The 26937-nt window shown below is 42.5% G+C and overlaps 1 protein-coding gene across 1 annotated transcript in view; it reads left to right on the forward strand.

Annotated features, from left to right (window-relative positions):
- The window catches only part of TRAF3 (TNF receptor associated factor 3), a 121016-nt gene that overhangs the window by 81182 nt on the left and 12897 nt on the right, over window positions 1-26937 (forward strand). The window contains exons 7-12 of the mRNA XM_048484639.1: window positions 7-174; window positions 4262-4342; window positions 9041-9115; window positions 13821-13913; window positions 17790-17930; window positions 18212-18251. Coding sequence (XP_048340596.1) covers window positions 7-174; window positions 4262-4342; window positions 9041-9115; window positions 13821-13913; window positions 17790-17930; window positions 18212-18251 — 598 coding nt within the window. The remainder of the gene's footprint in view (window positions 1-6; window positions 175-4261; window positions 4343-9040; window positions 9116-13820; window positions 13914-17789; window positions 17931-18211; window positions 18252-26937) is intronic.

Consider the following 26937-nt stretch of genomic DNA (forward strand, 5'->3'; position numbering starts at 1 on the left):
TTTCAGAACCATCTAAGAAATGATTGTCTTTTTGAAGAACTTCCATGTCCTCGTGTTGACTGTAAAGAGAAAATCCTGAGGAAAGACTTGCCCAGTCATGCAGAAAAGACCTGTAAATACCGGGAAATGACATGTAAATATTGTAAAAGCCAAGTTCCAATGATTATGATACAGGTGAGTATTTTCCAATAACTACTTAGAAAAAAAAAGCCCCACAGTAAAACTTTAAAAAAGTTTAAATCACGCATTTTATTTATTTATTTATTTATTTGATTTATAAACCGCCCCATCCCCTAGGGGCTATGTAAAGGTCTTTTGCATAAACTGAATGATCCAATTTTTCCTTAAAGTCCAATCCTGAAGTTTCCCCCCCCCAAAAAGTTAATGCCATGTCTCTGAAGGACCTGCGTGAGGTTGCTTAGAATGTAACACATAATTAAAGCATAAAACACAAAGAACCAGCGTAGTGTAGTGTTTAAGAGTGGTGGACTCTCATCTGGAGAAATGGGTTTGATTCCCCCACTCCTCCACAGGAGTGGCAAACTCTAATCTGGTGAACCAGTTTTTGTTTCCCTTCTCCTACACATAAAACCTGCTGAGTCAAAGTTCTCTCAGAACTCTCAGGTGTCAATTGTGGGAAGAGGAAAGAAAGAAGATTGTAAGCCACTTGAGACTCCTTAGGGTTGAAAAAAGTAGGGTATAAATCCAAACTCCTCCTCCTCCTCCTTTTTCATCTTCATCCTCATTGCCTTTTTTGTAACTGTCCTGTCAATTCACTGGTCAAATATTATTAATTGACTGGTCAGTTTGGCCACCTACTGTGTGATCATTGTCACATATATGCCATGAAGTCAAATATGGGTGTGGATCATGGCAGATTATCTTTTTGTTTCATTGTGATGTCATTTATTATCAGTCCCTAACCCTGCAGTAGTCTGGGTCAGATTCAGCAGTAAAGCAATGCTCCTCCTGTTGGCCACCAGCTATAACTGCAGGTATCTCGAAGCCAAAAAAAAAGTCCATATCCACAACTGCCTGTAGAAACCGACATTTATTTTTAAATGTTGCTGTTACCAGAGGCGTAGCTGGACCAGAGTGCGCACTGGGCGCACTCTGGCTTTTTCACTCCCCTCCCCCCGCGGCGCCCCCCCCCACACACTTACTTTAGCAAACCGAGCAGGCTGGAGAACAGGCCTGCCTGTGTGGGAACTACATTTCCTAGGAGACCCTAGGAAATGTAGTTCCCACCAGAACAGACAGGCCTGTTCTCTAACCTGCTCAGTTTGCTAAAGTAAGTATGTGGGGGGGGGGGGGGGGCGAGGGGAATTTTCCGCCTCCCACGGGACCCAAAACCGTGCGCCTAGTGCATGCCCCCTCCCCCCCGGTAGCTCCGCCACTGGCTGTTACTGCTTTGTTTTGGTTTGAATTTTGGTTTGAAAAATATCCTCTTGACCCACAGTAAAATACAATGGGAAGAACCATTTAGCGAATCGTTAATGTTGGAAACACTGCTTGATGTTGTATTGTCAAAGGCCTTTATGGCCAGAATCACTGGGGTGTTGTGTGGTTTCCGGGTTGTATGGCTGTGCTCTAGAAGCATTTTCTCCTGACGTTTCACCGGCATCTGTGGCTGGCATCTTCAGAGGAAACGTCAGGAGAAAATGCTACTAGAACACAACCATACAGCCCAGGAACCACACAACACCACTGCTTGATGTTGTTACAATTTACAGTTTTCAGAAACTGAAATGATTGCTTCATACCGTGTTTCCCCGAAAATAAGACAGGGTCTTATATTAATTTTTGCTCCAAAAGATGCATTAGGGCTTATTTTCAGGAGATGTCTTTTTTTTCTCCACGATTTTGCATCCCCCACATAACCAGATCAGCTGCGCCGGGGAATCTGTAACTAGGGCTTATTTTTGGAGTAGGGCTTATATTTCAAGCATCCTCCAAAAATCCCAAAAAAATCATGCTAGGGCTTATTTTCGAGAAACAGGGTAGTAATAGTTAATTTTTTCTTGAAGTTTAATTATCAAACTTATTAGTGATTAAGATGTCTTTTTGATTCTAATAAAGTAAATACTTGATGAGCTAACTTCATCAAACCTTTTGTTAGAACCAGTCCTAAACAGATCCCCAGTTCTTATCCTTTTGTTCAGTTGGAGGTCTTTCCACTTTTACAAAACAATTAAGCAGATGAAATTAAAGATGAGTTCTACCGCTAATGAAAGAAAATTGACTTATTGCTTGAAAGCCCACTCTTTTAATCACAAGACGATTTAGCAATATTTTACTATAATGACAGATCAGGCTGCTTTTTTGCAACTCTCAAAGTAAAAATGAAAGCAAACTTTGTCTCTGGCTGTACAGAGTGGGGTGGGAGTGGGGAATCAAAGCGATGCAAATATCAGCTTTATAAACCTCCTTTGTTCTAGCGTAGCTCAAGGGTTCCTAGACTCCGCATGCCCTACAGGGTAGGAAATCCCCTTTGTGGCTGATGTGAGCGGATTTTCAATTCAAGGAATAGGAAGTCGGTTTTTCTAGAGCAGATCTCTTCTTAACCATTCTCATTTTATCATCTTTTTGTTTTTAAACAAGCATAAAACAAATACCCATACCAGCTACCTAGTCTTCTTTTGCAAGGAAGTAAAACCACAGGTGTTTGAGAAGTAGTCATGTAGAGATTTGTTCATTTTTCTGTCAAGTTGCAGCTGGACATGGCCTACCCACCCTAGTGGGGGGAGGGGAGGGGTGGCATGCAAGGGAGAGTGGGAGGGGCTCGGCATCTGGACATGGCCCACCCACCCTAGCGGAGGGAGGGAGGGAGAGGGAAGGGTGGCATGCAAGGGAAGGGGAGGGAGGGAGGGGTGGCATGCAAGGGAGGGGAGGGAGGTGACCTCACGGGGTTTTCAGGGCAAGAGGTGGTTTGCCATTGCCTGCTTCTGCCTAGCAACCCTGGACTTCCTTGGTGGTCTCCTGTCACTATATTAACCAAGGCCAACTCTGTTTAGCTTCCATGAACTAGCTTGGGATATCCAGGTCAGAGCAGAGGTTGTTTACCAAGTATAAAATGTAATTTATAGGCAATTAAAAAAACCCCTTCTAGTACTTTAAGCAACTGTACTTTTTTTAAAAAATGTAGCGGGGTGTTTTTTGGGGGGGTAATCCAAGATCTCTGGTATCCTGGATAGAGTAATTGGTTGTTGAGACTTAAATCCACCGCTATTCAGAGAAGATAAATCTCAGCTAAATGGCTCAGTGGTCTGATTTGTTATAAGGCAATTTCATACATTTAAGGCTTCAATCCTACGCACACTTGCCATTAAATCCTAAAAGCCTGATCTGAAAATGACTGTAAAAACTGGCTGCTTGCCTCATACCATGAAGTCCTTGAAGGCATAGAGCAACACGTTCAGTTGCCTTCAAACGCATTTGCCAGGATGGAAAATATGTCCACCATTGGCAAGCTGGGAAGTGCTTTTGTGGAATAGGGGTTTTATTCTTTGAGAGAGGGGCCCTTTCTGCACAGCACAAATAAAACATCTCGCAGACATTTGAAAAAGATCTGTTTTGGCTTTGGTTTTTTTGCCCACTTAGCATGGACAAATAAAGTGTTGGCTGGGAAATGCTTTATTTTCCTTGCCTCCTCCCCCCCCCCCCACTCTCACTTTTGGTTTCTCCACAGCTCAGGCCTGCCATTTTCTTCCCTCTTCAGGAGGCTCCGGGCTGCCGCCATTTTCAGAATCATATGGCTACAGCACCGAGCTTCCTGAAGAGGGAAGAAAATGGCAGGCGCGAGCTGTGGAGAAACCAAAAGTTAGAACTGTTTAAACTCAGGCTGGAAAAATAAAATGTTTCTTGTGCTGCACAGCCAAGAGAAAATGACTTGACCCTGTTTTGTGGGGAAAGAATCACTAATTTAGCATCTTCTGAAAAACCTGGGTTGAGCAGAAATTAAACGTCCGGAAGTCGTGTTGGGTTAGGGTATACAGGCAATTTCATACAGCTATACAGAGTTCTTCCCCAAAGCACTGTTTTCCTGTCCTCAAGACGTTGTATTTGTGCTGTGCAGAAAGAGCCAGGTTGCTAGGTTGTGAGTGCATCTTCTTTAAGGATTACAACAAGCCTTTATTTGTTCTTCCTCACATTCAAGGTACTTAGCTGTATGTCTCCATTTAAAAAGTACTGTTTTTTGTTGTGAGAAAATTACTCTAGACTTTCCAACATGGGATGTAATTTCTGGCTCTTTTTCTTCTAGAAACATGAAGATGCCGACTGTCCTTGTGTTATGGTTACGTGTCCTCATAAATGTAGTGTTTCCGCACTTCTGAGAAAAGAGGTAAGAGAGCATATTGTGGAATCATGCATAGTGTAGAATAGTCTTCTTTGTAATTTTGTGCAAGAAATTTACCAGATGTACCTCCACTGTATTTTAAAAAACCCTCAAAACATATTCCTACTAAAATCAACTTTAAATGCATTTCTAGATTCCTTGGAAGTTGTATTTCAGACTTCAGACTTCTTCAAAAAGTTCCTGCATTTTCTCTTCTGAAATTAGTAAATGCTGAATTTGCAATGCTTATTGCAGGTATCAGTAAAGAATTTACAGGCACCATTTGATTTTTTTTTGGCAATATTTAGCTAGCATTGGTTGTTTTTAAAACATAGGTGACTAGTGTTGTACATTGGCACATCTTCTGAAACACATTGTTACATTTTGTCAAGGAATATACAAAACGAATGCAAATCTAATTCCTGCCTGTTAATTCTCCCCATCCACTCATTACCCACTACCATTTGTTCTTGTTTGTCACTCAGTGACATCCGAAACTGGAAGAAACTCTGGGGGTAGGAAAGGGGACTTGGGAGTAAATTGGTGGGGGCAAAGAAAGTATCCCACTCAGCAATATTCTGGTGCAGTCCCCCCTCCCCCACACCGTTACTGTAAACTAAAGTTATCTATTTTGTTTGTATATCCAAGTTTATTGGTACTAATTAGGAAATGCTTACAGTTATTATTATAATATGAAACATCATATTTGGGTTTCCAAATAGGATTCATATCTAGATGAGTTAACCTTGTTGCAATCTTTTGTTTATAATGTTCTGCTGATTTGTTTAGAACCAGATCCAGGAAGAGACTGACTAGGCAGTTTTGAAATGTGTAAGAGAGTCCTTCAGGGATAGAATTTTATTTATGTAAACAGGCTATTCATTAGGCACAGTCTTCAAAAACGTTTGACGCTGCTTAATGAAATCAGCATTTTAAAAAAAGCATTCCCAAAAATATAATTGGTAAAATTATAAATCTGCAAGATAAGAGATACAGTGTTCACTGTTCAGCACAAGGTCATCAATAATATTTTGGAAGCCTAAAAATAACAATGGTCTTCAAAAGCAGCACCACACAGCAGCGTAACCTAGAAATTATCCCTGCACAGTGGCCAGGTTTTGCTTCCAAATGAAGTTAGAGACAGCACCTGCCATCGAGGAGACCTGGGTGTCCATCTGTAGGCATGGATCTAGTAGCACTTCCAAGCTTCTTTAGAAGCTGTGCAAAGTCACCTAGAGCTGGCCAGCTCCTTAACTCCTGATCAGCTGTATTTTCAAGCAACAGCCAATCAGTCATAAACTCAACTGAGCTTCTGTTTATTGCCCCTCATCCAATCCATTGCCAACTCCAGACATATCTTCAGAATACTTGTTGATTTACCTAACACAGGTGACAGTCTTGGATGTCATCAGCATTCTACTGATGGAACTTCACCTAGTCAACATTTTCCAGCAGTTTCATGCAGATGTTAAACAGTCTGCTGACAGGAAAAGAGCCTCATGTGACTGTAGAACATAAATGCCATGGAGTCAAAAATCTGTTCCCCAGTATCACCTTCTGGAACCAGTCAGCCAGATTGGACCAGCTCTGGTGGCCCTGATACCTTGTCCAGGTGGTCTGGAAAGGATACCATAGTCACTGGTTTCAAACATTGCCAAGAGGTCCAGGTAACTCAACAGGTTGTACGTTCCCCTTTTATTTCCTGGAGACGGCCATTTATCAGAACAAGATGAGTTCCAAAATAGGTTGGAAGTCAGGTTGTAATGGGTCCAAATAATTTGTTCCATCTAAGAATGACTAATATTTGCTATTAATATTATTATTGACTAATATATTAATAAGCAGTGATAGTGTATGTAATGTTTCTCCAAACTGAGGTACACACCCATTTTGGGGATCATGGGACCAAAAATGTCTCATACCCTTTTTAACAAGAAGAACTAAGTAGAATTGTAACTTCATCTGCCACAGGATGGACCATCTTTGTTTTACAATGCTCCACAGGAGTCTTAGTACCTACTTAAAAGAACTGGGTAGGCACTAGGACCCAAGCAGAGCATTCTAAAACAAAGACTGTCCAGCACATGGCAGATAAAGTTACAATTCTACTTAGTTTTTTTTGTTGAAAAAGGTATAGATGGATAATCTCTATGAACTTTCACATCATTAAGTGTGGGTCATAATCCCATGACTGTTCTTGAAAAACAGGAAGGTTCTGGGTTACAGTATGACCATCATAGGTGTCAAACTCACGGCCCTCCAGATGTTATGGACTACAGTTCCCATCATCCCCTGCCAGCATCAGATGGGAACTGTAGTTCATAACATCTGGAGGGCCATGAGTTCATAACAGCTGGAGACCTGTGGACCAGATCCTCGTGTCTAGAGTTGAAGTGCTATAGGGAATGGCATGTAGAAGCTATGGAAAGATGTAGCACTGGAAAGTGAGCTTGGTAGTTAAGGAGTATAAAAATTGGCCTTTGATGATATGAGTATGTGAGGGAGAGTGAGTAATGGGAAGGTGATGTGCTCAGTTTAGAAGGAACATCCACAGTTTCATAAAGCTTGACAATGCTTCACCAAAGTGACAACCTGAGCTAAGCTTGTAAGAACTTGATTTATCCTTTTGATAGACAGGTGATTGAAATGTATAGCTTATAAATAGTCAAGCTTGAAGAGACAGATCCTCAAGTCTTTCCAGAAGACCAGGGTGTCTGTTTAACAGTTGAACAAGTTCCCCTGAATCTGAAAAAGAGCGTTGAAAAGCATTCAGAATTCTTTCTTAATTTTTGCACCTTACTGAGTTGGGGGCTTTTTGTGATTTCCATTAACTGCTCCCGCCTTCCCCAAGGCCTCTGGTGTGAGTACCATAGACTGTTTGGGAAAAGGGCTGGCAGGTGTCTTCTCACATTTGGGCTCAAGAGTAGAAGTAGGTAAGAAGGTCTGAATCTTGTCTCAGTGCTCAGAAGAGACTTCTGTTCTTTCTGAATGCCTTTAAACCACAACATGCATGAGAATTCCAAGGAAGGAGTCGTTGGGTGTATTCAGCTGTGAGCTGTGTTGCCAGAGTACCTGGTAAACCAGTAAGCAGATGTATTTCCGCACTCCTACATTCCTGCTGGGTGACCTTGGTCCAGTCAAAGTTCTCTCAGAACTCTCTCAACCCCACCAACCTCGCAAGGTGTCTGTTGTGGGGAGAGGAAGAGAAGGTGTTGTAAGCTGTTTTGAGACTCCTTATAGGAGAGAAAGGTGGGGTATATATCTAAGGTCCTCCTCCTACCTCACAAGGTGCCTGTTGTGTGGAAAGGAATGGAAGGCGATTAAAGGACACATTTAAAGAGTCTCAAAGCAGCTTACAAAGGTAGAGAAAAGTGCGGTATCAAAACCAACCCTTCTTCATCTTGAAAAAAGCATGGCATGATTATTCTATTTCTTTTTCTCTCTTGGAAAGCATTTGTGCGTGTATTTGAAAGAGAGGCTATGTATAGTGTTCAAGCCTCTGAATAGCAGATATTAAAAATGAAACCATGAGAAACAGAAAACGGCACTAATAGAAGAGAACTTCCATTCCCCCCTCCCCCCCCCACATCATTTTTTTCCAATTCCTCCCTTCTATTGTAGATCCTCACTTTGACCCCACTTCTTGGTCCTCCAGATTTCCCCATCATCTCTGTGAATGGGTTGGGAGGCCCAGCACCCTGCAATTGTTTGTCTGTCTGTCTCCTGTAGGGAGATTGTGGAAGGTGGTTGAGAGCAACTTGATCTCTCAAAGGTTCAGACATGCCCTGAAAGATCCTAAAGCATTTTATGGAGTGATAGAGCGGTCACAATTTCTTTTGTTTACTATTTGCCCTCTTCCTTCCTCTTGTCTGTTTAGTTGCTGTCCTATAGCCTAAAGCTAGCTGTATTTCCGGAGGCCCCTTCCGCGCATGCAGAATAATGCACTTTCAATCCACTTTCACAATTGTTTACAAGTGGATTTTACTGTTCTGCACAGCAAAATCCAGCTGCAAAGTGCATTGAAAGTGGATTTGAAGTGCATTGTTCTGCATGTGCGGAAGGGGCTGGAGTGGTGTATACTACTGGTTGTCCCAGAATTTTTTTGCTCCTGAAGTGACCCTTATTTCTATGTGCTGCTTTTGTAACTATCAAACCTGTTATGTTTTATTACAGATTATATGTTTGTTTCATTCAATATTTGTTCTAAGTCTCTGTCCTTCTGTTCTATATTCTTATCACTGAAATTCTGCATGGCACGTTTTGGGGGGGAAATATATATGTTGCTAATTAAAAAGTTTTAAGGGGGAAATGCACATTAATACAGTGGAACTACTATTGAGGGTGGGCAGTTGATGGATAACTCATAATTAATTTGCATTTTGAGAACATAATAATTCATGAGAAATTTAAAAAAAACAAAATGTTGGGGTCCCTTGGATTGAATTGAAACGGACTTTAGAGGTTCCACTGTAAATGTGTCACTTTGTATATTCTACTGGAACATTTCGTGTGATTACATGTGTGTATGTATATCCTCAAAGTACAGCTGGAGGTAATATGAACACATGTTTTTTAAAACCAAAAAGCACACACAAATCACACACAATACAGATGTGTATTGCGTGCCCTATATATATTTTTTGAGACTTTATTGTGCATACGTTTGCCGTCAAAAAAAAAACCTCACCTTTTTTCCCGTTACAGTTGAATGCACATTTGTCAGAATGTATTAATGCCCCAAGTACCTGTAGTTTTAAGCGTTATGGCTGCATTTTTCAGGTCAGTATATATTGATTATATACCTGATGAAAGTCTGCAATAAGAAAGCTTAATATTTTGGTGGCTCTCTGGGCTAATGCCTTTTGTTATCTGTTAAGGGAAATGCATCCAGTTGTTTGAGTGATTAAAAGCTGCCCATTGGATGGGTTTTGCCTACCTTAAAATGTATAATGAGCGCGTATGCGAGAATAATGATGCGTTGGGATTTCGGTATCGGTTTCCTACATAATGAATTTCTCAAATTTTGAAAAGGAGAGGCAATTAGGTTTATTTTTCCCCCCTGTCCCTTCGAGAAAATTGTTGGATGTCACTTTACGCAGTTTTTATGGAACAATTTTTTCCCCATAATGAAAAGTTCCAAACCCTTCTGGTTGTACGCAATAAAATCTGTAAGTCGGCATAACCTCCTAGTTGCTCCTTCGCAGTTTCTGCATTCGTTTTGCTGGAGTGTGCATAGAGGCTACTTGTATATGGTGGTTATTTTCAAGGAAATGAAATATACCAGCACAACTGAGCCATGTAGCATTCTTCATAACTATGGGAGAAGGAGGTTCATTGTCTGACTCCTGGAAAATGAAACTGAAGTCAGTGAGAATGAGCACAGCAGAAAGGAACACAAGGCAACACCGAAGTTTTCTACAAACGGAACAACTACATATTATTCTTTTCCAGCAGGTTTATACCAATGCTCTTAAAAACCCACCCAAAGGTCAGGCTTGTGGTTTGCCTCTTTTGTTGGCTTTGGTTCGTAATCTGTGCAAAGATGAGCCCTTTAAAGGAGCAGCAGTGGCGTAGTGGTTGAGAGCAGGTGTACTCTAATCTGGAGGAACCGGGTTTGATTCTCTGCTCTGCTGCCTGATATGTGGAGGCTTATCTGGGGAATTCAGATTAGCCTGTACATTCCAACACATGCCAGCTGGGTGACCTTGGGCTAGTAGTCACAGTTCTTTTGAGCTCCCTCAGCCCCACCTACCTCACAGGGTGTTTGTTGTGAGGGGGGAAGGGTAAGAAGTTTGTAAGCCTCTTTGAGTCTCCTATAAGAGAGAAAGGGGGGATATAAATCTAACTTTTCTTCTTAAAGCTCTCCAATAAGTTTTGCAGGCTTTTTAAAAAATGAGAGACTCTGTCAGTGATCTCCAAGCCCCTTTCAGAACGTAAGTTCCCATTGTTCACTGCTGGGATGAGAGGAATCCATGGTGGTTAAACTGAGTTGTATTTATGAAGCTGCCATAGATTGGCTTGCAACATTGGTCCCATCTAGCTCAGGCAGGATGCCTGAGTTCTTTCAAGTGGGGATGCCAGGGATAGAACCAGGGGCCTTCAGCATTCAAAGTATGCCCTCTACAACTGAGTCATAAGCAGTGCCGGATTTAGATGAAGAGAGGCGCTAGGCTATTCCACTTGTGAGGCCCCTCCCAATCCCCCACTCTCATGACTAGAGGAAGATGGAAGAGTGTTTTAAACAAAACTGAGTAAAGCCGAGGATGACAGCCGATGTTTAAAATTCCACAATTTCCAAAATCAATACAGAAATCAATGCTAGTATTGAATTATCGGCTTAAGTATTAAGAACATAAGAACATAAGAACTAGCCTGCTGGATCAGACCAGAGTCCATCTAATCCAGCACTCTGCTACTCACAGTGGCACACCAGGTGCCTTTGGGAGCTCATGTGCAGGATGTGAAAGCAATGGCCTTCTGCTGCTGCTGCTCCCGAGCACCTGGTCTGCTAAGGCATTTGCAATCTGAGATCAAGGAGGATCAAGATTGGTAGCCATAGATCGACTTCTCCATAAATCTGTCCAAGCCCTTGTCAAAGCTATCCAGATTAGTGGCCATCACCACCTCCTGTGGCAGCATATTCCAAACACCAATCACACGTTGCGTGAAGAAGTGTTTCCTTTTATTAGTCCTAATTCTTCCCCCCAGCATTTTCAATGAATGCCCCCTGGTTCTAGTATTGTGAGAAAGAGACAAAAAATTCTCTCTGTCAACATTTTCTACCCCATGCATAATTTTGTAGACTTAAATCATATCCCCCCTCAGACGTCTCCTCTCCAAACTGCAGCCTTTCCTCATAAGAAAGGTGCTCCAGTCCCTCAATCATCCTCGTTGCCCTTCTCTGCACTTTTTCTATCTTATGGTCTCGCAAATTATTCTGAAATGGCGTGCAAGGGAAATTTCAGAAGGGTTGTTTAGAGACTACAATACGTTATGACAGCATGTGTAGAAAAGGCCTGTGACCGTGTCAAAAATATTATGCACCTTGGCCAGAGGTCCCCTAGATTTTGAAGCCCTAGGCTTCGGCCTACTAAGCCCATAGGTAAATCTTGCAGTGGCCATAAGGTTGTTCTGTGAAGAGCAGCAGGATAAGCTAGCTGTTTTTCTCTGGGGACCCATGGATATGATGCTGAAACTTTGACGAACTGAAGGCATTCTACATTTTGTACGCAACACACAGTTGCTCTCACTTTTAGAAATAGCTTGTCTTGTAGTTCTGCTTGCTTTTGTCTCATCACCGTCCATTGTTTATGTATCTGTATATGTGTGCTTGTGCGTGTGTCTACCTATCTGTAGATATAACTGAAAACATTGATCAGAACATGTCTGTTGAAGATCATTAGAACACTGATGCAATTTAGGTTAAAATTTAATTTTACAAAAGGTAAATAGTCTAAAAGTTGCGTGAATGAAATGAGTCTTTGTCTTCCATACATATTGCTTACGTTTTGTGTGTAACCATGCGGTAGTTATAGTGATGTGTATAGTTAGTGGTAGGATGGCAAAATTGCTAAATGCTTAAAACTTTAAGCAAAAGTTGTTTGCAGGCTTTCTAGAATGGAAAAAATCCTTCTGCTCACTGTTTAAAGCTGTGCTTCCATTCCCAAGGGTGATTAATTCAATTCCAGTATTTCTGTTGTATTCTGTACACTGGGGGGGGGGGGGGGCTTTGTATAGACATATAATTAATTTCAGAGCAGAGCAGTGTTGGTCTTCAGTAGAAGAACTAGATCTGAGTCCAGTTGCACCTTACAGACCAAAAGATTTTGGCATATGACTTTTCAAAAGCCAAAGATTCCTTCCTCTGATACCTGAACAAGGGAGATTTGACTCTCAAAAGCTTTTACCCCGGAAACCTGGTTGGTTTTCTAAGGTGCTTCTAGATTCAAATCTAGCTAGGCGTTTTGAACACTTTTTGATTCCCTGTACGTTTTAAGGTACAATCCACCAAGTCCTGTTTCTGTGGGATTAGCTCATTAGGTCAAGCAGGGCCTTTGGGGAAAGACATCAGAATAGGTTGCTAGCAGCAGCAGCAGCAGCAGCAGCAGCAAAAACATGGCTGCTGTCCTCTTGCCTTGAGAGAGAAGAATATTTCCATTTTACAGTTCTCTCTCTCACTCATTTCTTTTTTCCACAGGGCAATGACTGAGTGTAGTAGGAAAAACAAATGAATTCATCATGGTACTTTGACATATAATTACTTGCAAATACACTATAGATGATAATCACTTTTTTTCATTTTCAATAAATTTTGTTGCTTTTAAAGGTGGGTTGCAAAGAGCTGGTTGCCTGTCAAGACAAGCCATTCTCCCTCTCTTCTCTTCTCTTCCACAGTGAACTCTGATCCGTGCAACTTCCTTTTAACTTTAAAGAACAATTAACTGTTCAAGGTTACCGGGGAACCAAGAAAAATGCCAGTTCTTTTTAACACATTTTAACACATTTGCCTTGCAAAGTGGGTGTTTTCCCCAAACTCTGAACCTGTTCTGAAGATGTAAAATAGTCCTGCATCTGGTATCCTTGTGATGTTGAGACTGAGGCCTTTCTCAAAAACTCGAGGATGCTGATTTGCAGGCAGAGGCGTAGCTGGACCATACTGCGCCTGGTGCACACTCTGTGTTTTCCGCCCCCTGCCGCCCCCTCCCCCTGGCACCTTGCCCCGCCCCCCACACACTTACCTTAGTGAAACAATGCAGACTGGAGAATCAGCCTGTGATTTTCCGCCTCCCAGGCGCGCGCCCAGTGCAACATGGCCCTCGTCCCCTGGTAGTTCCACCTCTGTTTGCAGGGGATGGAACCACACTAATCGCAATAAGAGAACAATTGTGCTGGGACTCAAGGGCATGGAGAGATTGGGAAAAACAGCAAGATCGGAGAGAATCTTGTAGTAAAGGAGGAGATGTAGTAAAGGAGGAGATGTAGTAAAGGAGGAGAGCTAGGTGAAGTAACTAGTTCTCTCAAGAAATACATGAAAACACTGTGGGAATGTAGGGTTCCTTCCACTGTTTCCAGTACATGGATTTATATGTTCAGGATCCCAAGCTGGTGAAACACACAAGGTTTTGTTACAGGACAGGGTCTGGTGGATTGAGTTTTTGCTGTGTAAAGACGTTTTCCAAAGCGTGTGTTCTTTGATTGGTTAAACAAAGGTTTTGAAACACATTTTTCCCTTATTTGTGTCCATGTACATTAGTTGCCTGCCGAAAAAAATACAGGACGAATTTTCCGCACAACCCTGCCTATTGGAAAGTTCATTGTGTGCCTCTTTTAAAAATATATATATGTAAAAGTGTTCTTATAATAATATGTCTGAAAATGGATAAGCTGCTCAAACTATCACTGTTTTATGGGAGTGGGGTGCTACATTTATGTTGATTTGGTTAAGAAATGATATTGGCTAAAATGCGTACATTCTTTGCCACAGGGAACAAACCAGCAAGTTAAAGCACATGAAGCCACCTCCGCAGTGCAGCATGTAGACTTATTGAAAGAGTGGAGTAATTGTCTAGAAAATAAGGTACCTCTCCTACTCACCTTACCCTTTCTTATCCTATATTACCCTTTCAGTTTGCAAGTGGATTTTGCCATTCCGCACAGCTTCAAAGAGCACTGAAAGCAGTTTGAAAGTGCATTATTCTGCATGTGCAGAATGAGCCTCAGTTCCTCCAGACCCCTTGCACATCCCCGAAAATTTTTTTGCTTCAGGGTTTTAAAATAATATTTTTGTTTATTAATTTAGATGTAACCTTGGAAAAGGCTTTTATTGAATGATTATCTTCCTGAATATCCTTGGCATATGTAATCAGCTAATATACAGGGGATTACCTTTACCTTTTATGATGATTTCCCTCCATTACTCATAAAGAGAAGCACGTATGAAAAATGCTGCATCATTAGAAATGGCATTGAATTTAGGAAAAAAATTTAAGACAGGAAAAAAACCAGTTTGTGATCTGGGAATAGAGAATGGCTCTATGTGATCAATGGTCCTGTTGTTTCTCATTTTAGCTTCTCAATACAGCCTTTTTCTTGTCAGAGAAGTTTGTTGCAAGAGTTGTTATGTTGCTCTACAGCAGGGGTCCCCAACCTTTTTGAGCCTGCTGGTACTTTTGGAATTCTGACATAGTATGGTGGGTGCAGCAACAAAATGGCTGCCACAAAATGGCTGCCAGAGGAGGTGAAGGTAGCCACAAAAAGATTGCCATAGCTTAACTTCAGTAGCACAGTTCAGATCCTTGTGGCAGAGGCTGCCAAAGAACCATTTTATAAAATCTGTACAGCCAATCAGAAGCCTTGTTGGGCAAAAGCCCTACCTGGCTCCACCCACTTTCTAAAAAAACTTGACAGCTGCCAGACAAGGTATTGTTGGGCACAGTAACGCCCTTAGGCATCACATTGGGGACCCCTGCTCTGAGGTGTAAAATTATTCATTTTCTCCTTGGTAGCTAATTTCTATCAGTAGTCCCACATTATTGCTGCCAGACTTTTTTGTGACTCTTGTGTATGACAGGTCATTGTGTTCATGATCCATACAGCGCAGTGTTTTGAGAGTAAGCTGCTATATTCTTCGGACTTCATGGAAACTGATTTTACCAAGCGTCCAGTTTAGTGAGCTAGAAACAGTGAAGTGCTGTGATTTCACATTCATGTAAAAAAATTATATCCCTCCTCTCTGTACATTCAAGGTGGTGAACAAAGCATATTGGATTAGAATCCATTTTCATAAATCACAATAACTTAAAGCAAAAAAAAAAAAAATTTGCCCCAGCTTCTTCTTCTTCTTCTTCTTCAAAGGATGCTAAAAATACAGTTGCAGCAGACAAAACAAAAATAAAACCAAAGAGCAGGTTTTGTTACCTCCTGAAAGACAGCAAAAACGAAGTCTGTTCCAGAGAACTGGAATACAGCAGGCAAAATGAAGCAGCCGCAAATGTTTAGACCTCACAAGTGGAGGGGCACGGAGGAGAAATAGTTCGGAGGGTCTTAGAGGTGATCTTTCCATTTGTGTGGGTAGCAATTCATGAAGGACTTTCTAAGTCAGAACCAGCATCTTGGATCCTTGCATCAAAGACTTCTTGTTTTTTCAGCATCTTGGATGCTTGCATCGAGGACTTCTTGTTTTTCTGATCTCTTCCAGTGTATCACAAGTGAACTGACATTGTGTGCACAAACACAGTCACTCTCATTCTTACAAATAGTTTGTCTTGTAGTTCTTCTTGCTTTTGTCTCATCGCTGTTCATTATTTGCATATCTGTATAGCAAATGGAAATCCAAGAATATTGTCAGTTTCTAGGATTACCAGTTGTGCATCAAATGTCTTGAAAGGGATAATAAAATTATGATGATCTCGGATCAAAACATACTTCAGCTCGTAAGCCTAGAAAAACGGTTGGTTGCTTTCAGATGTAAACAAATTTAACAGTTGTTCCCTCTCCCCAAGGAAATCTGGGAACTGTAGTTCTGTGAGCATCACCAGGTATCTCTCTCAGTACACTTACCAAACTACAGTTTCCAGGATTTTTTGGAGATAGGGTTAGGGGGTTGGAAATGGATACACAAAAGATATACATTTGTAATATAGCTTTATCTTGATTCAAAAAATAGCTCATATCATAGTGGGACAGGGGCAGAATTAGACAGATCTTGAATTCTTCTTGCCATCCTAAGCTCGGGTTATATGTGAAGGCATATGGGTGATACCCTGGAAAATTTTGGAGTTCACCATCAAATTCACTTGTAGAGAAACCATGCTAAGAATCAGAGAGGGTTCAAATTTGATGCAGTATTTCTCATGTATGACCAACGCTTCTTGAGAATTATCTGATCAACTTAATTCTGGCCTTAAGATATCAGCTTGAATAGTTTGTTCCAGCTTTGTTGTCTCATGGGAATGTGGAAAGCCCATCTTCCTAGTGTTCCTGTACTTTTTAAAACAGCACTACTCTTTCCACCGGCTTTCTCCAGCTATAGTTTTTAACAGCTATCATTTGGGGGAGCTGGGAGAAATAAAACCACATTACTTTAAACTCGCGCCCCTCCAGATGTTATGGACTACAGTTCCCACCATCCCCTGCCAGCATGATGCTGGCAGGGGATGATGGGAACTGGAGTCCATAACATCTGGAGGGGCGCGAGTTTGACACCTGTACTTTAGAGGGAGGCACACAAGACAGCAAGAAGACAAAATGGGGGTTTGACCTCTCATCTGAGGGTCTAAAATTGGATTCTTAATGTCTTTTGAGACGGCGTTCTGTCTTGTTTTTCTAGATTGACCATTACTGGTGCTGCTTGGCAGTCTGTGATATTATTTCAACTATGCAAACATCTTCTCTAGCTGTTATCTTTATTGTCTTGCTGATGAACGATGATTGTAAAGTGCACATTTTGCTGGGGTCAAGAGGACAGTGTTCCAGATGTAAGATGTTTTAAGGAACAAAAGCGCTGATGAACAGAGTAAAAGACCCTTTCAGCGAATAAAGCATGCTAGTTAGTCGTTCTTCATGGCGTCAATCTGCTGAGAGAATGAAGACCCAAAATCTCCATTTCTCTTAGAGGATATTAGCAATTCGTTTCTCCTCCTCTTCCATATTGTGCTGCTTTAATCTACCGCAGTGGTCACTAGCTGTTTTTGGCTTTTCCCCCCCTGTAATGCAGTCACACTCAAACAGTGTATTTTGTGGCAGCTTTAGCCACGATGGTTGGAACAGCCCTCAGTGTTCTTTTTTGTCTCAAATGAGTTCTGGTGGTTTTTTAATCTTTCTTTTTCATGTGTAATAAGGCTTTCCATTAGCCTGTTTAATACACATGTCTTTGATGAATAGCGTAGATTGATTCTGAATAACAGGGTGTCTCCATTCTCCCATCTGAAATTCAATAGCTTTCTGTTTGGGGAGGAAATGAACAAAGAGCACCGTGTTTGGAAGCGAGAATTTTTGCCTACTTTTTCCTGTTTAATTCTAAGGAGAAGAGAGGGGAAATATGCTGCACAGAAGGAAGAAGCATTTTTATAGGATCTCGCTCCATCGTATTGTCAAAGGCTTTCACAGCTGGAATTAGATGTCTGTTGTGGGTTTTCTGGGCTATGTGGCCGTGGTCTGGTAATTTTCGCTCCTGACTTTACACCTGCATATACGGCTGGCATCTTCAGGGGTATGTTACAATGTGATGTGTTTCTCTTTGTGGCACTGTGCTATGGAGAGAAACACATCTCCCCGTGACATGCCTCTGAAGATGCCAGCCATAGATGTGGGCGAAACGTTAGGGACAGAACTACGTGACTACGGCCATATAGCTCTGGAAAACCCACAATAGTCTCCGTTGTTTGTAGAGACAGCAGATACGGTTTTTTATTTTTGAAGTTTGGCAGGAGTAATTATAGAATTTTTTTTCCAGGTGGCCACGCTCCAGAATGAAAGTTTGGAAAAGAACAAGAGTATACAAACTTTGCATAATCAGATTTGTACCTTTGAAATAGAAATTGAGAGACAAAAGGAAATGCTTCGGAGTAATGAATCTAAAATACATCACTTGCAGGTAAGCTCTTAAGACTCTCCCTCCTGATAATGTAAACCATTGCAAGAGTGTTCCCTGCTTTGGCATTTTATTTGCATTTTAGGTGTGTTGATTTGTTTAAAACCGGGGTTCCCAACCTGGTACCTGTGGGCGCCATGGGACCCGCCAGCATATTTCCTGCCCGTACATCAAATGTTTTTAGAAAATGGGCCAGGTGAAGCTTTTGTCCTGCAAAACCTCTGATTGGCCACTGGAGATTTGATTGGCTGCACAGACTTTTAAAAATGTTTCTTTGGCAACAGCTGCCATCACACCGCGAGGTTGTCCACTGCGAGACTAAAGGTAAGTCGTGCCCGCCATTTTGTGGCTGTCTCCACGCTCGTCGCTGTGCCACAATTCCAAAGGTCCTCACAGACTCCAAAAGGTTGGGGGCCCCTGGTTTAAAAATACATCTGTGGCACATATCAGTGGTGATGTCCTCTTTCTTTGTGATAGTGGGTACTACGCCTGTGTAAAGACATTCTTCACATTGATAGTGAAAAGACCCACGATGATGTGGTTCAAATTAATTAAGCTGATTATTGTTCGGGTGATTGTCCAGATGTGGGTCACTCCACTAACTATTGTATTGAGTAGGGTATGACAGATCAGGGTATGTTGCCACAGCTGTCTTTAATAATGATTTTGTGTGACAAATGAACATGGATATCTTGGCTTCATCCTGTCTTTCCCCCCATGCCCTCCTTGAAGCAGTACATGCAGGATTTCTGCTGGGTCTCTGCAGACCAGGTAGGGGAAACAACGGAGGCAATGAAACCTGGGTTAGTCAAGGCAAACCAGTTGAATGGGCATCTTCCAGCCAAATCCTAGATTCACAACCTAGTCAGAGTTAATATAATCTATGCTTTTTGTTTTACATTCCGAATAAAGCCAATACAAATATTCTGAGCCTGTTACCTGTTCCGTTCAAAAACAAGAAGTCCAGGGAAGCTCTTTAGTCCCAGGAAGACATTAAAGGTTGGGAATTACAAGCAGGCTTTTGACTCATAGGGGAAAAAGAATTGTAAAATTTGGTTCAGTTTTCTAATCCAGCATTTCTGTTCTCAGGAATGGCCAGATTATGCAAGCCACTGAAGTGTCACCATACAAATAACACTATTTGTTAGCGTAATAATGAAGCAATATGCTATGGGGGAAGGGGTGTCCCAGTGGATGCTGGGATGTCCTTGTACACAATGTGCCTCCACAGGAGAAAGCTGATAGCTTTGTGTCTTGCTTGGAGGCATCTGGTTGACCACGGTGAGAAACCAAATGCTGGATAGAGAGACTCTTGGTCTGATCCAGAAGAGCGTTTCTGTTCTTATGTACTATCCATGACTTTTCATCTCCTTGGAGCCAGATATGCACCACTTCAGTTATGGTTGTTGCCTCCTAGGAAAAGTCAAATCATACTTCATGTAATGGCAATCAGTAGCTTGGTAGGAACCAGGACTGGAGTGGATTTCAACAGGAGGGAGAATTTCAACCCATGAGGCAGAAGGAGGGAGCACAAACCCATGTTTTCCCGTGTTTTAGAAGATTGGAACCAGTGTATCTGAAATGACCCACACTTGACCAGAGGCGTAGCTAGGGGAAATGGAGCCTGGTCAAAATCTGAGTTTTGCGGGCTGAGGGCATGTTTGTTTGTGTTCTTTGTATTTTTGTGTTTTTTCAGGTTTTGGCCTGCAGGGGGTGCAGTTGTTAGGCTAGCAGCACCAATATTTTAGTGTATCTTTAGGAGACTCTCGTGATGATACCACCCAGGTTTGGTAACATTTGGTTCAGGAGGTCCAAAGTTATGGACCCTCAAAGGTGTAGCCCCATCTCCTATTAGCTCCCATTGGAAACAATAGGGCCGTGGTGGCGAACCTTTGGCACTCCAGATGTTATGGACTACAATTCCCATTAGCCCCTGCCAGCATGCCCAATTGGCCATTCTGGCAGGGGCTGATGGGAATTGTAGTCCATAACATCTGGAGTGTCAAAGGTTCGCCACCACTGCAATAGGGGATGGGGCACCCCCTTTGGGTGTCCATAACTTTGGCCCCCTGCAGGCCAAAAACTGAAAAAAACACTAAAAAATACAAAAAGCACAAACCTGAATTTTTTCGCCCCCCAGGCATGTGCTTGGTGCAGCACTCACCCCCTGACCCCCTCTGCACTTGACATCAACATTTTCAAATGTCTCCTTCCCCTTAAACAGTTGGTTTAAAAGTCTTTTTGTTTGGGAGCTGTAATAAGCATGGCTGGCAGACAAAATGAACTGTTCCAATTGAGTATCTGTGTGCAACATTTTTTAAAAAGCGATTTTGGAAGAGGCTCAGTTTCAGTCAGGTATTACAAAAGAGGTCACAATCTGTAGAGATCAGACACTATAACAGAAAGCAAATGAGCATTTACTTGAAAAGGAGTAAGAAAGTGGAACTGCTTCTGAATTTTCAGATGTTGTGATTAGGCGGGACAAAATTATCCTCAGCTGTGTTAAATTCAGTTCTGCAAAGTTGGTATTTTTCAGTTCAATCTTTACATGACTCATTGTGGAGGGGAGTCAAAATGGATGGAATCTTTCACATGAGCTCTTCCTAGATTTAAAAAAAATTGAGGAGTTCGGCATAGTGCGGTCATACAAAGTCAGTGGGCTTAGACCGGTGTAGCTCTTAATAGGATTTCACTGTATGCATAATCTAAAGTAGGGGTAGCTCAGTAGTGGAATTGACTGCCTAGGGAGGTGTTGAGCTCCCGCCACTGGTAGTCTTCAAGCAGCACCTAGATGAACATTTTTCCATAGGTATCCTTCTGTCCACAAAAACATTGGTGAATCCAACCCCGTCATCTTTGACCAGAGTTTCCTTGAACCTTTATTAAAACTTGTGAGGGCCGCTCAGAGGCGTAGCTGGGCCAGAGTGTGCCTGGTGCACACTCTGTGTTTTCGCTGCCCCCCTCCCCCGCGCTGCACCCTGCCTCCCCCCCTTACCTTCATTCAGCCTGGAAAAGTGGCCTGTTCCTTTCAGGCTGAAAATGGCCTGGTGTGAACTGCACTTCCCATGAGACCCTGGGGCTTGCAAGGTCTCCTGGGAAGTGTAGTTCCCACCAGGTCATTTTCAGCCTGAAGGGAACAATCCGCTTCTCCAGCCTGCACTGTTTCACTAGGGTAAGTGTGTGTGTGTGGGGTGGGGGGGTGTCGTGGAAGGGCAGGAGGGGACGCCACGGGGGGGGGGGGATTTTCTGCGGGGGGCCCTAGGGAGAAAACAGTGACTGCGGTGCATTCTTTAAACCTCCAAAAATTCTACTGCTCAAAAGGTGGACAATTGAGTCTTCCAATCCTAAAAATTTATATAGGGAAAATAATTGCTCAAATATTGTATGGAACAGAAATCTGGGGTATGAGATTGAGCCTAATTGTGCAAGTAGAAACATTTCAAAACAAATTCCTTAGGAAAATTCTTGGTCTGCCACAATCTACTCCAGCCCCTTTGCTGCGTTTGGAGACGGGGGTACCAGCTATCAAAACAAGAATTCACCTAAGTCAGCTGGTATATTACAAAAGGTTAGCCGGTTTACCCAAAGAACACTTGGCCAAACTTTGCCTAGGGTATAGAACGCACTCTAAATCCTGGTTAACACATTTAAATGATTTAATCGACATCTATGAGATTCCATCTCTGGAATCCATCTTGCTATGGGAGCCAGGTAGAATCAGAGATTGGCTATTTAACAAAGACTCTTGACAGGATATTATGAGTGCTGCCAATACGGATTTTGCTCCATGGTTCCCAAAAATTAAGAAAAATAGTAATCAGGCCCTCTACTTCTCATATTTAATGAACTCAAATTTAAGAAGAGCATTCACCAGCTTAAGATTTCATACTTTTCCATCAAACTATCTCTACGGTAGATTCAACAAGAGTCCTAAGGAACAACGTATTTGTGATTGTGGCTCAAACCAGAAAGAAGATGTAAAGCACTACATTTTGCACTGTCCTATGAATGATCACATTAGGAATATATCTCTTAAAAATATTCTCGATAAACTATCTGGTACTGAGGAGAATAAAGTGTGTTTCATGATGGCCGATGTTTTTGCAGAAGTCACACTTAGGGTAGCTACATTCATGTTTCTTTCTACCAAACTTAGAACACAGAAAGGTTGTAGTTTAAAGAACAAATTATAAGATGTAAGTTCTGAAAATTTGTAATTTCCTTAAGGTCACGTTTTACCATTTGTGTATATAATTTGGTTTTAAAATGGATTGTGTCTCAAACAGTGTTTGCTGCTCAATAGCAGGAGCTTCCGATCTCATCACCTTCTTCTTAGTTAAGTAATGTTAACTCAGTGTTCAAGGTCTGGTAGTACTTTAAGAAACTTCCTAATTCCCGTCATAGTAACCTGTGGGATGTACAGTATTTCTGTATCTTTCTCCAGTCTGTTTAAACTTGCAGTGATTAGTTCAAATTTCCCTTACTTTCCATGAGGAACGGTGACCACCAAGTGACACCATTTTCCCCATGAGCGTGTTACAACCCATTGTGTGTCACCAAATCCAGTACAGATTAGAGGAAATGTAAAAAAAAGATTGGTTATTTCCTCTCTGACTATTTCTTTCTATTAAAGAGCAAGACCTGAGACACTAAAAGGGAGATTTCTAGTTGAATCTTTTCTACTATTCCTAGTTTTGCTTGTTTGGTTTATACTGGCAAACATCTGTTTGACAGCCCGGAAACAGAGTGCTCTTGAAATAATGTACAGTTTTTTGGATTCTGTAAGGTACGGTATCTTTTGCTGTGCAGTACAGAAAGGCATTTTCTTACGGAATCTTGTTTATTCCTACATTATTTTATCTTTCACCACTTCTAGAGTTATTTTGGCGTATGCTTTCAGTGCATGCAAACTTTGTTTCCTTCTTAAAGAGGAGTTCATTTTATTTCACTTTTGAGTTTCACTTTAGTTTTGAGAGCCAGTGTGATATAGTGTTTAAGAATGGTGAGCTCTAATCTAATAGACCGTTTCTCCGGGACCGTTGCCAGCAAGTGTGGTGCGGGGACCAAGCCTCTCGGAGGTGCCCACTTCAATGTGGGGTGCCTCAGGGAGCGCTGCTGTCCCCGCTATTATTTAACATCTATATGCGACCACTTGCTCAGCTGGTACGGAGCTTTGGGCTGATTTGTCACCAGTACGCTGATGACACTCAGCTCATTCTGTTGATGGAGGGGGGAGCTGTCACGGCCCCTGCAGCTCTACAGCATTGTTTGGAGGCGGTCGCTGGTTGGTTACAGCAGAGCAGGCTGAAGCTGAATCCATCGAAGATGGAGATCCTTTGGCTGGGCCGCAGGGGGGAGGCAGGGGATTTCCAGCCGCCGGAGTGGGAGGGGACCATTTTGGCGCCGGCCCCCTCTGTCCGCAGTCTGGGGGTCCACCTGGATTCGTCTCTTTCAATGGAGACCCAGGTGGCCCTTGTAACCCGGACTGCATTTTTCCATCTTCGGCAGGCCCGGCGGCTGGCCCCCTTCCTCTCTCAGGCAGACCTGGCCACTGTGATACATGCAACGGTCACCTCCAGGCTTGACTATTGTAACTCGCTCTACGCGGGCCTTCCCTTGCGCCTGATTCGGAAACTGAAACTGGTCCAACATGCAGCGGCGCGTTTGCTCACAGCTTCTGTGCTCATATTCAACCTGTGCTCCGCCAGCTGCACTGGCTTCCAGTGGAATTCAATCATCTTCAAGGTGTGGGTTTTAACCTTTAAGGCCTTACGCGGCCTGGGACCCTCAGATCCTGAGAGACCGCATTACCCCATATGCCCCTACCGCCTCTGCGATCAGCAGAGGCCAATTTGCTGGCGGTTCCTGGCTCCCTCAATGATGCGGCTGGCCTCCACACGGGCCAGGACCTTTACGCGCTGGCCCCAGCCTGGTGGAACACTCTTCCTCCAGCTGTCCGGGTTCTCGCGGGACCTTGATGAGTTCCGCAGGGCCTGTAAGACCGAGTTGTTCCACCGGGCCTTTGGAGTGTCCAGTCGCTGAGTGGCGCCCCCTTCCCCCTCCCCCTCTCCCTCTCCTTCCCCCCCTGCATCTTCTTGCACATACCATCTGTTGCACTTTACCACCTATTATCCTCCCAGAGAGGAACCTGACCCCTCCCTTTTCTTTTACTGGGGTGATCTAAATTGAATTGGCCATAATAGGGCACCTATTATGATGCTAACCGCTGTTTTTAAGTAGCTTTTAATGGTTTTTAGTATTATATTGTTGTTATCGATTTAATTAATTGTATATGTGAATGTTGTTCACCGCCCAGAGCCCCCAGGGGATGGGGCGGTTTATAAATCGAAACAATAAATAAATAAATAAATAAATAAATAAATAAATAAATAAATAAATAAATAAATAAATAAATAGCTTTAAAAAGAGCTTGGATAGCTTTAAAAAGGGCTTGGACAGATTTATGGAGGAGAAGTCGATCTATGGCTCCCAATCTTGATCCTCCTTGATCTCAGATTGCAAATGCCTTAGCAGACCAGGTGCTTGGGAGCACAGCAACAGAAGGCCATTGCTTTCACATCCTGTACGTGAGCTCCCAAAGGCACCTGGTGGGCCACTGCGAGTAGCAGAGTGCTGGACTAGATGGACTCTGGTCTGATCCAGCAGGCTAGTTCTTAATCTGGAAAACTGGTTTTGATTCCCCACTCCTCCACATGAGCGGCAGATTCTGATCTGGTGAACCGGGTGTGCTTCCCCTCTCCTCCACATGAAGCCTGCTGGGTGACTTTGGGCTAGTCCAGGGGTAGGGAACCTGCGGCTCTCTAGATGTTCAGGAACTACAATTCCCATCAGCCCCTACCAGCATGGCCAATTGGCCATGCTGACAGAGGCTGATGGGAATTGCAGTTCCTGAACATCTGGAGAGCCGCAGGTTCCCTACCCCTGGGCTAGTCACAGTTCTTTCAGAACTCTCTCAGCCCCACCTATCTCGCAGGGGGGTCTGTTTTGGGGAGGGTAAGGAAAGCAGTTTCGTAAGCTGTTTTGCGACTCCTTGCGGTTGAGAAAAGCAGGGTAAAAATCCAAACTCTTCTTCTTCTACTACTTGTTTGCCTTGACGTGGGGAGTTCAACCCATTGAATGCTCTGCATTGTTACAGTACAGCCAAATAATATTGCAGTTTGTTTTATTAGGGATTTTAGAGTGTTCTTTGCTTAATGAACAGACTGGTGAATGATGTTTTCTTTCAAGAATGTGGACATTTTGGTGTCTTTGTGGGTGGTGAGGAATCAACAGGGTATAATGCCAGCCACTCTAAGCAGGTAGTCTCCATTACAGGGATTAGCAGTGGAGACCTAGAGCGAGAGGGAATAACTGAGTTTGATAACCTGTGTTTACCAGGATTATCCAGGTGAGAACTTTTCAATCAGCAGGCAGTTGTGCTTATAGAAGGAAGTGTTCGTAGGGTTTTTCCTCCCCCAATTCTTTGAACACATGAAACTCTCTTATGCTGAATCATTGATCCATAAAGATCAGTAAAAGCTATTCTGACTTTCAAAGGGTCTCAAAGGTTTCACAGGCATTTTGCATCACCCGCTCACTGATTCTTTTAACCAGAGTTGGTGAACTTTCCCTTTTGCAATAACTGTGCTACTTTCTCTTGCCTGAAATTCAAATGTTTGTTCAGATGAAAGCTTGCTTCTAAAACTGAGATTCTACACAAAATGGCAACATTGGTTTATCCTTGTTATTATGGTAGCGAGTGGCACTGCATGTGATGTAATTTTAAATCTTATGGTTTTGATTGCTTCTGGTCAAAATCCCTTCTCTTTGTGGAACAATTCAAAGTAGTTTGTATTGAACTGAAAAGGGTGCAGGTGGTTGTCCCTTAAAACCACGATTCCCTTTAAAAAGTTCTCTGTCCAAAAAAATACCAACAAAGACTGGATATTGAAAGTCACAGAATACTCAGAAATAGCAAAAATGACAACTTGAGACAGTAATACAGAGAAGTTTGCAGAAAACTGGAAACCTTTTACGGATTGTCTGTTGAAAAACTATGGTTGTAGAGAACTAATTTCAGGATTTGAGATCTAAAAGAAAACAGCCAAATGAATTAGAATATTAGTAATGATACCGTGTGGAATTGATAAATTGTTTCATTTTAAATAGAGGCATGAACCTAGAAAGGATTAGAATTCACCAATAAGATAGCAGGAAGACATTATATGGTTTTATGGTATTTAGTTATAATAGGTTATGTTTAGTTATTGTAAAATTTATGTTTTTATTTTAATTGGGTTCTTTTTGTATGTTTTGCTTTTATTTTGTATTAATGTAATGGGGGATGTGGAAGCATATAGTGATATATGTCTTTTTATGATGAAAAAATAAAAATGTATTACAAAAAAAAGCTCCCCCCCCCAAAAAAAACACACAAGGACACAAAAAGTATTATGACCAATGGTATTAGGGTTGCCAGCCCTAAGTTGGGAAATACCTGGAAATTGCCCGGGGGGCGGAGCAGAGCCTCAGGAGGGTGGAGTTTGGGAAGGGGAGGGACCTCAGTAGGGCATAATGGCATAGAGTCCAACCCTAAAATCAGCCATTTTCCACAGGTGAACCAGTCTTGGTCATCTGGAGATCAATTGTAATAGCAGGACATCTTTAGGTGCCACTCGCAGGTTGGCAACCCTATGAGATTCATAGAATCATAGAGTTGGAAGAGACCACAAGGACCATCCAGTCCAGCCCTCTGCCATGCAGGAACACACAAGGCATTCCCGACAGATGACCTTACCGGCTCTGTTTAAAAACCTCCAAAGAAGGAGACTCCACTACACTCTGAGGCAGCGTATTCCACTTTCAAACAGTCCTTACCATCAGGAGGTTCTCCTAATGTTTAGGTGGAACCTCTTTTCCTGTATTTTGAATCGTTGCACACGCCAGCTGTCACTGGAGATTCTGGCGGCTGCATTTAGTTGCCTCCTTTGCCTCTGCAAGATTGTAGGAC

This window comes from Sphaerodactylus townsendi, linkage group LG02 (assembly GCF_021028975.2).
Source record: "Sphaerodactylus townsendi isolate TG3544 linkage group LG02, MPM_Stown_v2.3, whole genome shotgun sequence".
Lineage (NCBI taxonomy): Eukaryota > Metazoa > Chordata > Lepidosauria > Squamata > Sphaerodactylidae > Sphaerodactylus > Sphaerodactylus townsendi.